We start from the raw sequence: 19,124 nt of genomic DNA, 5'->3' as shown, positions 1-19,124 counted from the left end.
CAATATAAACATCAGGGTTATATAGAAAAGAAGGAGTTTCTCTGGGGACAAGTTGGCACAGTTTATCTGTTTCCATGAAATTAAAAATTGAGACAATAAGTCCTGGAAAGCAGGAGTCATTGTCTCATCATATTCACAGCTATCATGGCGCTAGTACATATTGAAGTGCTTAATTAATGTTTATTAAGCCAAACAAATCAACTCAAGAGCAGAATTTTAAAAATTGAGAATATAGATATGGAACAAAAAAGAACAATGTGCAGGTACAGGCCTAAAATGTATGCTTGTTGTTTTTTGAGATGGAAACTTTGGTTTAATTTGAGATGTCATTGAGAATTTTTTATTTCATTGTGCAAGTAGAATCTTTAACAATTATAGTCTGACTCTATAGCATACTTCTTGTAAAATGATGACAGTCAGGTGTGTCAGCCCCAGAATCTATATATATAAAAGGCTAATATGCAAAGTGTCCCCTCAGGAGTTCAACCAGGAGACCAGGAGTTCAATCACTTGCTATGATGTGCGCTGACCACGAGGGGGCAGCACAGAACATGGTGGGCAATCAGCGGTGGCTGTGGGGTGCTGAGGGAGTGAGGGAAGGAGGAGGTGGGGAGGCAGGGAGGCAGGGAACCTGATTGGCCCTGATCACTGGCCAGGCCTAGGGATCCTACCTGTGCATGAATTTTGTGCACCAGGCCTCTAGTGAAATATAAAAGCTTTGTTCAAGGATGATTCTCAAAAAACAATGGCTAGAAAAGCTGAGATGAAAAGGAAGTGTTAAGAAGACTCGTCCTGCCCCACTGGTGTAGCTCAGGGGTTGAGTATTGACCTATGAACCAGGAGGTCATGGCTTGATTCAAAGTCAGGGCATATACCTGGGTTGCAAGCTCGATCCCCAGAGTGAGGCATGCAGGAGGCAACCGATCAATGATTCTCTCTCATCATTGATGTTTCTATCTCTCTCCCTCTCCCTTCTTCTCTAAAATTAAAAAAAAAACACCCATATTTTTAAAATTGAGCTTATATTTTAATGATGTTTGGTGGCAGCTCAATTACATTAAAAAATGATTTCCCCTTCTCTTTTTTGTGGTTATTATTTTAAATGTAGATTTTTTTAAATGTATAATATACCTGAAAAAGTGTGCAAATTGTAAGTGTGCAACTTGAAGAATTTTCAGTTTAGCCATCAACAAGGTCAAGAAATAGAATTACATTATCAGCATCCCAGAAACCTCCCTTTTGCCCTCTCCCAATCACTACCTCCCTCCTCTCCAAAGGTCACCACTATCCTGACGTCTAACACCATAAGTTACTTTTACATATTCATGTATATCATTGTAAATGTACCTTTTTTTTTTTTTTAAATACATTTTATTGATTTTTTTACAGAGAGGAAGGGAGAGGGATAGAGAGTTAGAAACATCAATGAGAGAGAAACATTGATCAGCTGCCTCCTGCACACCTCCCACTGGGAATGTGCCCGCAACCAAGGTACATGCCCTTGACCGGAATTGAACTGGGACCTTTCAGTCCACAGGCCGACGCTCTATCCACTGAGCCAAATCGGTCAGGGCAAATGTAGATTTTTTAAAAAGAGCAGAATCAGAAAATAAAAGGCAAAAACATTCATACACATGACCATTTGGAACTTTTTTGTGACTAAGTTAATAATCTTAAGAAAAAGCTATTCTTTCACCTATAAAAACTAAAAGGGTCGGTCAATGAATGAATGGATATACACGCACAGTGGAATACTACTCAGCCATTTAAAAAGAATAAAATCTTGCTATTTGTGATAATATGGATGGATCTTGAGGGTATTATGCTAAGTGAAATACGGCAAAAGGAAAAAGACAAATACCTCACTCATATGAAAAAAACTCACATACAAAAAACAAAACAAAAACAAACCTATAAATACAGAAAATAGATGTTACCACAGGGCAAGGGGGCGTGGAGTTTGGGGTGATGGATAGTAACTAGACTTCAGGAGGGATCACTTTGTAGTGTATACAGATGTTAAATTATGTTATACACACAATTAGGTATAGTACAAAATACTTGATAATGATAAGCAACTATGTCATTGGTTTATGTATTTAGTATACTAGACTTTTTATTGTTAGAGTCTACACTTTCTACTTATAAAAAATATTTGCTGTAAAACACTATGTTGAGTTATGTCAGCAGTAGCCTCATACATTTTATGTTTACTGGGTTTCTTGATTGCATTATTTTTTCTTGTCCTTGATTTAATCCCGTGTTGTTTCATACAGTAACAGGCTGTGCAGGCTTGTAACCTAGGAGCAATAGGCTATGCCACATAGCCTAGGTGTGTAGTAGGCTGTACCATCTATGTTTGTGTAAGTGCACTCTATCGTATTCGCACGACAAAATTGCCTGACGACAAATTTCTCAGAACGTATAGAATGTATCCCCATCATTGAGCAGGGCATAACAGTATCTGTGGATGCATCACAGTGTAAAATTAAGTTCTTATCTCCCTCCTTCCCCTCCAGCACTCTTCCACCCCCTCTACATCACAAATCGTTCTTTGAAAGCTGATGACATTTATATCCCTGCTTTTAAGGCTTCTCTAATGCATCCTGGGATTGACTCTGAAAACTGAAAATCAATAAATAGAGTGACCATGTAAGTCTCCTTTACTGTAAAGTCAAGCTATGCCCTGGTTACAGCTCAGTTTTCATATCAGATGGTATCTTCCTGGAGCTTTTACCTGCCCTTCTCTTACACTGTTTGTCTTTATCGTTGCCCCATTTGTTTGCAAACTACTCACTGTATTAGATTTCAAATATTTTTAAAGAAAGTAAGCCTAATTATGCAGGTGTGATTAATTTGCAAAACTTCATCAAGCTATACATCTATATGCGCACTTTTCTGTGTTTAAGTTACATTCCAATTTTTAAAAATTATAAAGTATTACCTCTTTCCTCATAAATTGTGAAGGAAGAAATACCAAGGGAGAAATAATTTTGTAGAGCACACCTATGTATTTATATTAAGTTTATCAGCCATACTATTTAGTACAGTATCCTATATAATAAAAGCCCAATATGCAAATTGTCCCCTCAGGCGGTCCTTCCACCTTGAGTTCAACTGCTCGTTATGACATGTGCTAACCACCAGGGGGCAGCGTGGAACATGGTGGGCATCAGCAACACGGCGTGGGCAGCGGGCACTCAGGTGCTGGGCGCCCGCAAGGAGCCTGCCCCACACCTGTGCGGCCTCTTCTGGCCACAACTGCCAGGACCACAGGGGCCAGTCGGGCTCCCCACGGGTTCGCTCAGGAGCTGGTCTGAGAGGCCAGCCAGGAGAGAGCACGCTGCCCACCCAGCTTCTATGCGGTGCCACTGGGCGGCCCAGAGGCCCATGCTGCGCCCCAGCCCACAGCATCTGGCCATGCTCACTGCATCTCTGCGTGGGGACTCGGGCACCATGACTCAGGTGGAGGGGTGTGCACAGGGGCTCAGGGGCCCAGGTGCTGCCTAGGGCTCAGAGGTCAGCTGGGACCTGCCCTTCCACACCAGACACTCATGCTTCCATCACAGGCCAGGCCTAGGGACCACACCCATGCACGAATTTCGTGCACCAGGCCTCTAGTAGTTATTATATGATAGTATAGCACATTATGTTACATTTATCACCTCTACTATTAACAAAATTGATCTTGTTGATGGCATATCTACCTGCTAATAATGACAATAACAGCTAACATATGTTTATTAAGCACTTCCTAAATGCCAGACATTGCCAAATGCTTTATATTATCCCATTTAATCCTCACAACAACCCTGTTACCATCTTGTTACTATTACAATATTACATTATTATCATATTGTTATAGATGACTACATTGAATTTTTTGGAAGTAATTTGCCAAATGTCACACAGGCACCTTAATAATGGCTAATAATTTTTGAGCACATACTACTAGTATAGATTAACAGTATTCTAAGCACTAAGTATACTGACTTATTTAATCCTCAAAACAATGAGTTAAGTAGTGTCATTGTCCTCATCTAGCAGATGAGTTCACTGAGGCACAGAGAAGGTAAGCAAACTTGTCCAAGGTCACCCCACTGGTAAGTGACCTAACTGGACAATGAACGCAAGCAATATGGCTCCAGACTCTAACCACTGAACTATATACCATTCAGGGGTCACGGCAGAAATTTGAACTTGAGCAGTCTGACTTTAGGAACTATGCTATTCATTATTCTGTTCTCCTGCCTGTCAATCAGATCAACTGACATTTAGATAGGGGTGCCTGGACGTCATTCTCAATCTGCACATTGATAGGAAGGGAAACATGAACAACTGGCAAGTTCAAATACAGGGTGGAGCATAAGTAGCTTTACAGTTGTTTGTAAGGAAAATAATATAAAAACAAATAATAATACAAGAATAAACTGTATTTCATGTACTCATAACTGTATACCTACTTTTGCCCCACCCTGTATTATGTTCTTTATTTTGAATTTTAAATTTTATTTATTTTAGCTAATTAAAATTTAAAATACTCAATTCAGTTATTGGAAAACTTCTGAAGTATGTTTAGAACAACTTGTAAATATTAATCTATTTTCAACTAAACTTTCTGAACTCTAAATACAAATCAAATATTTCTTTTTTTTTGGTAGGAAATATCTTTATTCTTTTCTTTCTTTTTTTACTGGATTGTCCATATATGGTATCATTTTTTTAATTTAAATTCTTTATTGTTTAAAGTATTACATATGTCTTTTTCCCCCATTGACCTCTCCCCAGCTGCGCCCCCCCCCCCAAGCACATGCCCTCACCCCCTACTGTCTGTGTCCATTAGTTATGCTTATATGCATGCATACATGTCCTGTGGTTGATCTCTTACCCCCTCCCGCCCCAAATGTTCTTTCTTTAAACAGCTAATACTCACCTTCAAATCACCTCTACCATTACACTTCCATAAGTCCATCTCTCTCTACTCCCAATGCATTTTGAAAATACTTCTCAAATAACACTCACTAGAATGCATTCTGTTGTATGAGGACAGGGAGGTCTGCAGGCTCTTCAAGGCCAGAGACTGCCCATCCCAGGCTTAGCACACAGGAGGCCCTAACACTGACCTTATGTACAACTGATGTCTCCGCATGCAGGTTGCTGCACACCCACCCCAGGAGTACTCGCCCTGTTTAATGCCAATCTTGCCCACTGACTTGGGACCACAAGGGCAGGAACTATCTATTCTAGCCCAGTTCCTGGCACACAGGATATCATCTTTATATATTTGTCGAATGAATAGAGATCAGATGGTTAAAAACCTAGAAGGACATCTATATTATAAAAGGCCTGTGGCCCTAACACCGTAATGACCAAAGACCGGCACGGGTGGGCGGAGCTGCGCGATTTCGCACGCTGGGCTTCTAGTATGTTTATAAAGAAATGTTCCGTGCTTACCTCAATAACACATATTTGGGGCTCCTCCTTATGACCATCCACTGGCACCATGGCTTGATTCATAACCCACTCCTGGACAGCATCAGTAATGTGAGGGACAACTGCAGAAAGAAGTAATTAGTACAAAGCTTATTTCATGGTCATGAAAAGGCAATGTATCCGATCTTTAGCCTGACAGCTACCTGGCAAATCAGACAAGCTATAGTCCTAATGCTATCATCTTTCTTCACTGAAATTAATACTGCAGGGGCAATTTAGGTTCACTCATTTAAATGCTATGCCTTTTCTCTTGAAACCGACCAACCCCAGAGAATAAGAAACAGAAAACAGAAATGCCATTCTTCAATGCAACTAGAAAACACCTATAATGCCAATGAAAAACTGTGCAAAGAGGGCTGCCTAAGATGCTAAATGCTAGGCTTCACAGGAAGGAAGGACGCAGAGTGGCCAGACCACCAGCCAATGGGGAGGGGGACACTCAAGAGGATATAGGCAAGGTATGCCTGCTGACCAGGCGCCAGCGAATGCTAATGTCAGCTGAAGAGGACAAACGGTGACATCTCCATAAGCATGTGAGGCCCAGGAGTCCCTTGGGTGGTGAACAGGCCTGCAGTTGGTGATATCAACTGAAGAGGGGGATTCAGCCCAGCCACCTAACCTAATGTGATGGCTGGAAGTAGGAACATTGGCCTTCAGGAAGCTGAGGCGAAGGGGCATCCGTCACCTGCTCCACCTTACACTCGCAGAGTCTGCAGGCAAGAGGAAGTTGTCTTTGATTGGTGCGTTTGGAAGGACCACTGGGCATGCCTGGCCCACCCCCTTCTGGAAGGATGAGGTTGGCCGGGTTTTGCCTCCATGCCAGCAGCACAGGGATCAGGGTTCAGGACCCAGGTCTGGGCCTTGCCCTCTCCTCCATCGTTGGGACATAGCAGATATGAGGCAGTGACTCTCCCTCCTGCAGGTTTTCCCAAGACCTACACTCAGGGGAAAACTATTAGAAAACACAATTGTACTGGAGATCTGTGCCACGATGTCCAATTTCGGCAATAATATAGTTGCTCTTTTGATCTCCATCTGTCCTATTCCTACATCTGTTTCTCAATTGGTTCCAACATGAAAGTGATTTAAAGGGGATGAGGAATTATCACCTTTACCCTACCATGTAGGAACGTATGAATACAAAACTTCAGAGGTACCAGGAGGGGATCTTTTCTAAGACAAGAGAGAACCATACCATCCAGGGAAAGGGTTGGTGAAAAAAGGTCAGACCATGCTACTTGCCACTCCAGTTCAATCCCCCAGTCCCTCTCCAAAGCTGACCTCCTTCAAAGGGAAATAATCATCATGCATGCAAAGATACAAGGAAAAAGAACACATTCAATAAAATACAGACAAAAAAACAAACCAAAAAATATACACCCTAATCATGTAAAAAAAGATGAATAAATGGTTCGCCATAGATTTTATAAATGAATGAATGAATGAGAGACAGAGGGGTGGGGAGAGATTGATTAAGGGAAACAATGGCATTAGTAAAAAAGAGAAAAGACTGAAGAAAATAAATCAGGAACTCGGAGGATGAACTTGACATCTTTAAGGAAAATAAAAAAGAAAAGAATACAGGGATTTGAGGAGCATTAGAACTTGCAGAGTGCAGGGACCTCCTCACTGTCTCGTCTGTTTTGAGCAGGGTGTGGGTGCTCAGCACACAGGGCCCCCTAATGTCTGTGGAATGCAATACCTTGTACTGTTTTCCCCAGGTAGTCACCACGCCTCTCTTTATTAATCACATGCTGATATATTTTCCCAGTGGTGATGTTGTTGTCTTTATAAAGATTAATATCCAAGAACCTTTCATAATTTCCAAGGTCTAAATCAACTTCTCCACCATCGTTTAAGACAAACACTTCTCCTAGAATAAAAAGGCAATGTAAAATTTTCAAATTTGCTTTCAGTAGATTATTTTTCAAAAATGAGCACATTTTATTAAAAAACTGCTAAGAGACTTATTTATAAACCATATTCTATCACCATTTCATGTTTTGTATCCTCACTCGAGGATGTTTGTTGATTTTTAGAGAGAGGAAGAGAGGAAGGGAGGGAGAGAGAGAGAGAGAGAGAGAGAGAGAGAGAGAGAATGTGAGAGAAACATCAATCGTAACATCATTGATAGTTTGCCTCCAGGGGATGGACCTTGAAACCTAGGTATGTGCCTTGACTGGGAATCCAGCTGGCAATCTTTTTTTTTTTTTTTTTGGTGTGTGGGAGGATGCTCCAACCAACTGAATTACCCAACTAGGGCATCATTTCATTATTTTGATGGGAAAACTTAACAACTCAATTATATCCTTTAAAATGCATCAGAAAAATTCCAGCATCTTATTATGGGTTTTTTTTCATACTTACTAAAACTCTGTCTTCAAGATTTAGCTTTCCAAACTCATTGTACATCACTTGAAAAGGGGGCTTTAAAGCAGCAATTTAAAAAACTAATAGCAATTTACTTCAAAGCATCCATATCCTGTACTCTGGAATTTGCATAAGAAAGTTTTAATTGATTCCCATCTTGGTGAAAGTCACAGTTAAAGAGATAATAGATGAAAAGCAGGGCCCCAATGAGCCCACGGGGCAACTTGGTGAAAGAGAGGCAGAAAAGCCAGCTTGTGCAATAAGCCACCTGCACAGCAGGACCAAGAAAAAGGATGTAGATGCAGACTTAATCACATGAAATACCTGCTTTCATTATTTGGCATGTCTCTGGGTCTCCAATGTCACTTGGGGACATTGATTGGGAGTCCAGTGTTCTAAAGCCACCTTGTAAGAATTGAACTTCCCCTAATTAAGAAAATTTTATCATTTATGCCTATGGCAGAAAGTTCACAGGAAAAAAAAAGGTTTGGCTAGCTTACAAACCTTATCAGAAACCTTTTATATCCTCATTTATGTCTCCCTTATCAGGTACCTAACAGTGGTCAGGAAGATTGCTAACTTTAAGGACAAAAGAGCAAATTGATGAAACTGCAATATTTCCCTATTTCCCAAATTCCATTTCTAGTTCAAATTCCACTTTCTCATGTTATTTAGGAAGTACCAATCTATGGGAGTCTTTTTACTTTGATCATCTTCACTTCTGACAAATACAAGAAGATCTCTGAAATCCCTTTAGGTAAGTCAGGCCAAATCTAGTTTGCCAATACTCCACATATATGGCAAAGATATTCAAATTATAAACTCCTAAATTTTCAAAGTATGTACGCATTATGTTCTTAGAAGAGAAAGAAAAACTATAGATGGCAAGCCTTCAAAAAGGTTTTTAGACTTCATGCAATTATGGCTAAAATTCCAAGTTTTTTTTTAACTTGTTAGTGACACTGAAGTTAATTTGGAAGAAAAGCAGGTGTGATTACCAAAACAAAAAATAAGTAAAGATAAAAGCCCTTATAATAGTGGTGAGGAAAGGAAGATTGAAATACATATAGATATTCAATACATATAAATATAGAATATGATAACATTAACAAATATACAAAACCAAAATATCCAAAAAGGTGTCTACTGCATGAAGGAATTTAATGTGTGACAAAAAAACAGAACAAAGATATCATCACAAACCAAAGTAGATAAAATACTCAGGAATAAACTTCAAAGAAATTTCTAGGACCTACATGAAGAAAACTTAAAAACCTTATTTTAGAGACATGAAAGAAGGTACGAATAAAATGAAAGCCACTTATAAAGTTCCTAAATGGGCCAATCAATATTTTCAGTGTTCATTTCTTCCCCAAATTAATTCATAAATTTAAAGCAGTTTCTGTCAAAAACTCCAATTTGATTTCTTATAACATTTGACAAAATAATTCCTACTTAATCTTGAAGACACTGAACATTTTGAAATTTTAAGAGAAGAAAAGGAATAATGAGGAAAGTCCTGATCTACTTAATAATAAAAAGCTGCATTTGTTAAAATGATAGAAATAAACAAAGAAATCTGGAACAGAACAAAATACAAAGACAAAACTAAGTATATATGGATATTTAGTACATAACAACAGGTGGTATTTCAGTCAGTGGAGAACGGATGAAATCTTTGATAAATGTCATGAGGAATAGTTGGCTAATAAAAAAATAGAAAAAGAATGATGTTGCATACTCACCTCACACCAAATTAAATTCCACATGTATTAACAATCTATATCTATACTAATAAAAGGGTAATATGCTAATTAGACCAAACATCCTTCCAGACAAAGCCACGGTGGCAGGCACTGAGGCAGAGACGGTTAGGGGAGATCAGGCCGGCAGGGAGGAGCAGTTAGGGGGAGATCAGGCCAGCAGGGGGGAACAGTTAGGGGGCGATCAGGCCAGCAGGGGAGGGCAGTTAGGGGGCAATCAGGCCGGCAGGGGAGGGCAGTTAAGGGGTGATCAGGCTGGCAGGGGAGGGCAGTTAGGGGGTGATCAGGCCAGAGGGGGGCAGTTAGGAGACGATCAGGCCAGGAGGCAGAGGTGGTTAGGGGCGATCAGGCAGGCAGGCAGGCAAACAGTTAGGAGCCAGTGGTCCCAGATTACAAGAGGATTACAAGAGGAATGTCCGACTGCGGGATCAGGCCTAAACCAGCAGTCGGACATTCCTCAAGGGGTCTTTGGATCGGAGAGGGTGTAGGCCAGGCTGAGGGCCGCCTCCCCCGCCCGCCCCCCCCCCCCCCCCATAAATTTCATGCACTGGGCCTCTAGTGTTAAAATAAAAGCAACTGAAACTATAAAAGTGCCAGAAGAAAACAGATGAATATTTAACCATTCCTGAGGAGGAGAAACCTAAAGGTGACATCAAAGGCAGAAACCATAAAGAAACAGTTGATACATTTAATCATATAAATGGTAAATTAAAATTGATCAGCAACTAACAGAGGTAATATTAAGATGAATTTCAAACAGTAAAAATATATACATATGATAACTATAGATGAATATACTTTACATCAAGTATTATTGAAAATCATTTTAAAATTGAAAGGAAGCCCTAGCTGGTTTGGCTCAGTGGATAGAGAGTCAGCCTACAGACTGAAGGGTCTGGGTTTGATTCAGGTCAAGGATACATCCCTGGGTTTTGGGCTCCATCCCCAGTGGGAGGTGTGCAGGAGGCAGCAGATCAATTATTCTCTCTCATCATTGATGTTTCTATCTCACTCTCCCTCTCCCTTCTTTTCTGAAATCAATAAAAATATATTTTAAAAAAATAATAAAATAAAATTGAAAGGAAAATTGGCACAATGCATGGCATTAGTCAATTTTGCTGCACACCAAACAACCCTAAAATCTCAGTGACTTACAAAACATTTATTGAGTTCTCCCTCATGTTTGTGGGGCTATGGGTCAGTTGTGTGTCTGCTCTGTGCATTCTCAGGACCCCAGGCTGAATCCCTATATGGGGCAGGCAGTTCTCATGACACAGGGCAGAAGCATAAGAGAGGCTGAACCAAATCATGCCACTGCATTGAAAATTTCTGCTTCAAGGCATATGTAATATTCACTAATAACCCTTAGGACAAAACAAACCACATAGTCAAAGAAAGTACCCAACCTCTCTGGTTTACTCAGAATTAAAAGGGTTCCTAGGATGAGGGACTTTCACTTTCAAAACCAGGAAAGTTCCCAACAAACCAGGAGGAGTTAACCACCTACATGGCCAAAGTGCAAAGTCAACAGGGCAGGGAAATTGAAGGCATAGAAGGAAGTTGGGTGATAGTTTCAAACAAAAATACCATCTACCATAGACTTGAATGTCATTCCACAGACAAAATGAAAATTTTTTTAAATATATAAATTTTTAAAATATATAAATTAAAAATATGTTTTTTGGTTTACTCTCCAGTTAGTAAAGTTTAAAAAGAATAGCCCTAGCTGGTTTGGCTCAGTGGATAGAGCATCAGCCTGTGGACTGAAGGGTCCCAGGTTCGATTCCAGTCAAGGGCACATGCCCGGGTTGTGGGCTGGATCGCCAGTAGGGGGCAAGCAGGAGGCAGCCGATCAATGATTCTCTCTCATCGTTGATGTTTCTATCTTTCTATCCCTTTCCCTTCCTCTCTGAAATCAATAAAAATATTTTTTTAAAGTTTAAAAAGAATAATATTCAGTAAAGGTATAAGGAATTGGGCCTTCCTCTTAGACACTGTTGATGAGGGTGTAAATTGGTGCAGATCCACAAGCCTTATCAGAAAATTCTAAGAAAAGATGAAAAGTTGTAATTTGGATTTTTTTCTGATTATAAAAAGGCAATATAGAACATTTTCCATATATTATAAAACACCTCAAAAACAACCCATAATCAAACACATTCCAGTGGAATAAAGACTAGCCACAGCTTTATGAAGATTTTTCAATTTTCAAAACTTTTGGGAAAAGACTATAAATAGCCACAAAGGTATGAAGAATTTTAAATTTTCAGAACTTTTTGGATTTCAGAGTTGTAGACAAGGGATATGCATTATGTGTTAAGAGCCTGAAAAACACATCTACTCATCAAATAAGAAATTTTGCACCCAGGCATTCTGTTTAAAAAAACTAAATTTCAGGCCTGGCCTGTGTGGCTCACTAGGTTGAGCATTGCCCCTTGCACCAAAAGGTTGCCGGTTTGATTCCCAGTCAGGGCACATGCCCAGTTATGGGCTTGATCCCCAGTAGGGGGCATGCAGGAAGCAGTTGATCCATCTTTCTCTCTTTCCCTCCCTTCATCCATCTCTCTTTCTCTAAAAATCAATGGGGAAAAAAAATATCCTCAGGTGAGGATATAGATAAATAAATAAATAAAACTAAATCTCAAAAAGATTTCCATCACAGTATTGTTTTTAATATCAATACACTGGAAATTATTTCCTATTATTGTTCAGATTTTGTGCAGCTTTTAAGAGTATAGAATATATTAAAATGTCCACAGTATATTAAGTTTTAAAATTAGATTACAGCCCAGCCAGCATGGCTCATGGTTGGGCATTGACCTATGAACCAGGAGGTCACGGTTTGATTCCCAGTCAGGGCACATGCCCAGGTTTCGAGCTTGATCCCCAATGTGGAGCATGCAGGAGGCAGCTGGTCAATGATTCTTTTTCATCATTGATGTTTCTATCTCTCTCTCCTCCTCTACCTTCCTCTCTGAAATCAATAAAAATATATATATATTAAAAGAAAATTAGATTCAAAATAATGTAACTGTGAGATTCAATTCATTTAAAGTTCAAAAACAAGCAAAACTAGCCCGACCAGTGTGATTCAGTGGTTGAGCATGGACCCATGAACCAGGAGGTCATGATTCGATTCCCAGTCAGGGCATATGGCCAAGTTTTGGGCTTGATCACCAGTAGGTGGCGTGCAGGAGGCAGCCAATCAATGATTCTCATCATTGCTGTTTCTATCTCTCTTGAACTCTCCCTTCCTCTCTCTGAAATAAAAAGCAACAAACAAACAAACAACAACAAGCAAACTTAATCTATGGTGTTAGAAGACAGGATAGTAGTTACCCTGGTGGTTTGGAGGCAAAGGGAGATTCTGTTTATTGATCTAGGGCAGGGGTGGGCAAACTTTTTGACTCGAGGGCCACAATGGGTTCTTAAACTGGACTGGAGGGCCGGAACAAAAGCATGGATGGAGTGTTTGTGTGAACTAATATAAATTCAAAGTAAACATCATTACATAAAAGGGTACGGTCTTTTTTTTTTTTAGTTTTATTCATTTCAAACGGGCCGAATCCGGCCCGCTGGCCGTAGTTTGCCCACGGCTGATCTAGGGGCTGATTACACAGTATAATCATTTCATCAAGTGGTACATTTATAATTTATGCATTTTCCTGCATGTATGTAAAATTTTTAAAAAGAAAGTATTTAAGGGCTAATGCTTTTTTTAAAAAAATAATTACTATATACATTGAAATGTCCACATTAATAATAGTCACTCCAAGAAGTGGGAAATTTTCTTGTCATTCTATATTGTCAATATAATTGTCAATATATACTATATTGTTTGAAATTTTCTCCTAACGATAAAATGCTAAGAGAAATCTATTACCTTTATGATTAAACAAAACATAGTCCATACTGCAAAAGCTACAATGAAAATGGTGTCCTCACAGTTTTCCAAAAGGGTGGACTGATTTGGAATGCCATCAGCAATCTGAACAATGCATCAATGACCATGAAAACATTCACATATTCATAACATATGATCCAGCAACTCTACTTCTGGAACTTTATCCTAAAGAAATTAACCAACATATAAGAAAGAACTGCAATTTAACTCAGTGCTTTATAAGGGAGGAAGTGGTTCTCTTTCATACCGTGCTCATAAGGTGAAAAAGTGCCTGCATCGATGTTGATATAGGGGTCGATTTTGATGGCGGTAACTCGGAGTCCCCATGATTTTAGAATCGTCCCAATGCTGCTCGCGATGATCCCTTTCCCAATGCCCGAGATCACCCCACCGGTGACTAGGATGTACTTCATTGGTAGAGGAATGGCTGGGTGTCAGCACCCAGATAGACTCTGAAAGGTAATGAAATTAAGGGTCAGGGAAGAGAAACAGTTTCTCAAACCAGTAAAGCAGAGTGTGTGTTAAACCAGAATTTCAAAAGCACACAGCATTTTCCTATCTAAACTAAATAGTTAAAACTTTAAAAAAATTTTAAACCCTCAGATATTTTTTTATTGATTGATTTGAGAGAGAGAACGAGTTTTTGTTCCACTTATTTATGCATCAACTGGTTGATTCCTGTATGTGCTCTGACCAGGGACCGAACCTACCACCTTGGCATATCCGGATGATGCTCTAACCAACTGAACTACCCAGCCAGGACTGAAACTTTTGAAACAAAGTCATAGCCTCTGATTTTTTATTTTTGTCAATATGCAGGAAGCTGTGGCTATTTTCTGCAAGCAGAGGGGCTGGCTCCATTGCCCTGATTTTCCATTTACCCCAACTCTGTTATATGACAAATTTCACGATGAGAAAATAGATTTCTCTGGGATTCAGAGGCATGGTAAAATTTATGAGATCAGGCACTGTTGTCAGACAGAGCTGTACAAGCTGTACCGGGGCAAGCTAATCCATTCTGTGCCTGTTTCTTCATCTGTGAAATGGAATAAAAATACCAGTCCCTTAAAATATTATCCAGCACTAAAAAGAAATGAGCTGTCAAGCCATGAAAAGACATGGAGGAAACTTAATGCATATTACTAAGTGAAAGAAGCCAATCTGAAAAGGTTACATACTGTAGGATTTCAAATATATGATGCTCTGGAAAAGGCAAAACTATAGAGACAGTAAAGAGATCAGTGGTTATGCCCTAGCTGGTTTGGCTCAGTGGATAGAGTGTCAGCCTGTGGACTGAAGGGTCCCAGGTTCGATTCCAGTCAAGGGCACATGCCTGGGTTGTGGGCTCAGTCCCCAGTGGGGGGCGTGCAAGAGAAAGCCATTCAATGATTCTCTCTCATCATTGATGTTTCTATCTCCCTCTCCCTTCTTCTCTGAATTCAATTTTTTTAAAATTTTTTTTAAAAAGAGATCAGTGGTTGACAGTGGTTGGGGGGGGGAGGGATGAATAGGTGGAGTACAGAGGATATTTAGGGCAGTAAAACTACTCTGTGTGATACTACAATGGTGGATACATGTCATTATACATTTGTCCAAGTCTATATAGAATGTACAACATCAAGAGCAAATTCTAATGTAACCATGACTTTGGGTGATAAGATTGTGCCAACATGGGTTCATTGATTGTAATAAATGTATTGCTCTGGTTTGGGATGTTGATAATGGAGAAGGCTGTGCTCATGGGACAGGTGGTGTATGGGAACTCAGTACTTTCTGCTCAGTTTTGCTGCAAACCTAATATTGCTCTAAACAGTAGTCTATTTTTTAAAATCAATATTTAAGTGTGCCAACATAAAAAAGATTTCCTAGGTGGTTCTGAGGTTTAATTGAGCAAAGATATAGATCAGAGGTCAGCAAACCAGGGCCCACTGCTCACCTCACATTTGGCCCACTGTCTGTTTTTGCATGGTCCCCAAGCTAAGACTGTTTTTTATATTTTATATGATTTACAAAAGATCAAAATAATATTTCATGACATTAAAATTATATGATACTCAAACTTGTGTCCATAAATCAAGTTTTATTAGCACACAGACACACCCGTTCATTTATATAGTGTCTATGTTCACTTACTTTGTACAATGGCAGAGCTAAGTAGTTGTGACAACAAAGACCTGTGGCACACGACACCTGAAATATTTACTATCTGGTCTTTAACAGAAAATGTTTGCTGGTACCTGGTATGGAGGGTCAAAATCAATCCCTACATTAACTGATAATAAGAACTTAAGAAGGTGAGCTATTAACATCACTATTAATAAGAATAAATGTGTCCTCCTTAACTGAATTTTTTTCATTACCTATCAGTTTTACCATGCAGGAATATCCAAGCAGGGGGAAAATGTATTATGTCATAAGGAAATTTTATTTGACTTTTCTGTGGCTGTCTGATTCAAACTCTTTTTGACTGGCAGGCAGGGAGCCCAATAGCTACTTGGCCTTCTCTACTTTGAGAGCCACTGTTTTCCCCTTGAGCCTATGCCTTCATTCTCGCCATTTCACCATGCATGTGAAAGTAAGACTTAACAGCATGATTTTTGTAGACAGGGATGGCAGCTAAATGGGCAACTGAGTAAGACCACTGCAAAAGAGAGGGAAACTAACAAAAACTAATAACTATAAATCCCACTTTCTATTATAATTCACAATTTTAAAAAAATATTTTAATCAATGATTCTCTCTCATCATTGATGTTTCTATCTCTCTCTCCCTCTCCCTTCCTCTCTGAAATCAATTTTTAAAAAAAATCTTTAGCCCTGACCGGTTCGGCTCAGTAGATAGAGCGTCGGCCTGCAGACTGAAGGGTCCCAGGTTCAATTCCGGTCAAGGGCATGTACCTTGGTTGCGGGCACATCCCCAGTGGGAGGTGTGCAGGAGGCAGCTGATCGATGTTTCTCTCTCATCGATGTTTCTAACTCTCTATCCCTCTCCCTTCCTCTCTGTAAAAAAACAATAAAATATATTTTTAAAAAATCTTTAACCCAGCCATCATGGCTCAGTGGTTGAGTGTCAACCTATGAACCAGGGGGCCTAAATTCGATTCTTACCGAGTCCAGGCACATGTCCGGGTTGCAGGCTTGATCCCCAGTGTGGGGCATGCAGGAGACAACTGATCAATGATTCTCTCTGATCACTGATGTTTCTATCTCTCTCTTTCTCCCTTCCTCTCTGACATCAATAAAAATATTTTTTTTAACTTTTAAAAAATACTTGGAAATTAAGCACAGAATCAGGATGGGCTTTTCTTTGAGGAGTATGGACAAGTAAGATAAATCGGTAATAAAAATCATTTCTGTCCTCCTCAAAGAAAAGCCTATCCTGATGTTGTAGTTTCCTCTGCTTATCATTCAAAGCAAACTATGTGAAACTTAAAGGTGTAAAGTTATCTCACTCTGAGCTGTGAGTTCAGTTTGAACTAGCTGACCATGGTCAGGACAAATAAATTGAAGCCATCCACAATATATATGTCCCATCCCAAATGGCTGCTCTAAGTCCTTGGGCCTGCCTTTCAATACACAGTATAGTTAATCTCCTTCAATGCCACCTGGTCATCCACTCACCGAGCTAGTTTAGCTTAAAAGATTCTCAATCCAAACCCAGCATGCATATCCAAAATGGATCTGAATGTTCGTCTCTTTCCACTCCTACTGGCCCAAGTAGTCACTATAGTGGTCATTTCTTCACAGCCTTCCCTGACTCCTCCCACTGGCGATTTCTTCTACTATGATAAGTGCCCCTCCTCTGGAGTCAGAGAGCCTAGATTCAAATGCTGGCTGTCATTTACAGCTATGACCATATGCAACTTCAACTTTTCTAAACCTTGGTTTTCTCTACCTATATATTACACAGAGATCATAACAGTGCCTGCCTTATAGAGGTGTGTGGCACAGTACCCAAGTGCTAAAAGAAAGCTAGCTGTTATCATTTTCCAGAGCCATCTCCTCCCCAATTCAATCGCCTCACAAATGTTTACTGAGAAAAAACCAAGATGGCGGCATAGGTAAACACCGGAGATTGCTGCTTAGCACAACCACTTCAAGAATACAACTAAAAGACGGAACAGACAGCATCCAGAACCACAGGAAGGCTGGCTGAGTGGAAATTCTACAACTAGAAGGAAAGAGAAAAGCATACTGAGACTCAGAGGAGGTGCGGAAGTAAAGTACAGAGGTACGGAGACGGCTGGCGGCTGAGGACACGGTTGTCTTTTTCAATCGGTAGGGAGTCTCAAGCTCTGAGCTCCAGTTCCAGGTGAGTCTCTGGGGACCCAGACTCATACAGGAGAAACTAGACTGTTTGGCGTCGGTCGGAACTCGAGGGCAGCTTTCTCTCGGAGGTGCTTGCAGCAATTGCCGGGACACTGAGAAGCGGGGCCTCTGAGGGCAGCCATAGCTGCTTGCTCCGCCCTGTTGATTCCCTGGGACCCCCGCCCCGCCCAAGCTGTGCGCCGGCTTTTGCATATGAAAGGCCTGGCCCTTTGCAATCTGAAAATTATATAACAAACTGCAGCTGGCCCAAGGTCCCAGGGCAACTCGCATTGCTTCACAGCTGAGCTCCTGCTGGGTAGCCTCAGGCAGAGGCTAAATTAGCACCTCCTTAGAGCTCCAGGAGCCAGTGTGCCTGGTGGTCAGAGTGGGACCGCAGACTAGAGGATCACAAGAATCAAGTCAAAGATTTGAAATACGAAGAAGCAAAAAACACCCAACCAGAAAAGCAAAAAGCAAAAAGAATCCAAAAATATGAAGATAGTGTAAGGAGCCTCTGGGACAGCTTTAAGCGTACCAACATCCGAATTATAGGGGTGCCAGAAGAAGAGAGAGAGCAAGATATTGAAAACCTATTTGAAGAAATAATGACAGAAAACTTCCCCTACCTGGTGAAAGAAATAGACTTACAAGTCCAGGAAGCGCAGAGAACCCCAAACAAAAGGAATCCAAAGAGGAACACACCAAGACACATCATAATTAAAATGCCAAGAGCAAAAGACAAAGAGAGAATCTTTTTTTTAAAATATATTTTATTGATTTTTTACAGAGAGGAAGGGAGAGAGATAGAGAGTTAGAAACATCGATGAGAGAGAAACATCGATCAGCTGCCTCCTGTACACTCCCTACTGGAGATGTGCCCACAACCAAGGTACATGCCCTTGACCGGAATCGAACCCGGGACCTTTCAGTCCACAGGCTGACGCTCTATCCACTGAGCCAAACCGGTTATGGCCAAAGAGAGAATCTTAAAAGCAGCAAGAGAAAGACAGTCAGTTACCTACAAGGGAGTACCCATACGAATGTCAGCTGATTTCTCAACAGAAACTTTGCAGGCCAGAAGGGAGTGGCAAGAAATATTCAAAGTGATGAATGCCAAGAACCTACAACCAGGATTACTTTATCCAGCAAAGCTATCATTCAGAATGGAAGGTCAGATAAGGAAAAGCTAAAGGAGTTCATCACTACCAAACCAGTATTATATGAAATGCTGAAAGGTATCCTTTAAGAAGAGGAAGAAGAAGAAAAAGGTAAAGATACAAATTATGA

At 40.3% G+C, this 19,124-nt stretch overlaps 1 protein-coding gene across 1 annotated transcript in view; it reads right to left on the bottom strand.

The window, feature by feature from the left end:
• CTPS2 (CTP synthase 2) overlaps window positions 1-13,980 on the bottom strand; it is a 103,484-nt gene extending 89,504 nt beyond the window's left edge. The window contains exons 1-3 of the mRNA XM_014455706.2: window positions 13,778-13,980; window positions 7,196-7,366; window positions 5,455-5,555 (exon numbers count right to left, since the gene is read on the bottom strand). Coding sequence (XP_014311192.1) covers window positions 5,455-5,555; window positions 7,196-7,366; window positions 13,778-13,943 — 438 coding nt within the window. The 5' untranslated portion in view covers window positions 13,944-13,980. The remainder of the gene's footprint in view (window positions 1-5,454; window positions 5,556-7,195; window positions 7,367-13,777) is intronic.
• Window positions 13,981-19,124: the final 5,144 nt, after the last annotated feature.

Source organism: Myotis lucifugus, unplaced genomic scaffold (genome assembly GCF_000147115.1).
Source record: "Myotis lucifugus unplaced genomic scaffold, Myoluc2.0 scaffold_49, whole genome shotgun sequence".
NCBI lineage: Eukaryota > Metazoa > Chordata > Mammalia > Chiroptera > Vespertilionidae > Myotis > Myotis lucifugus.
This window is presented reverse-complemented; position numbering and strand designations above follow the sequence as displayed.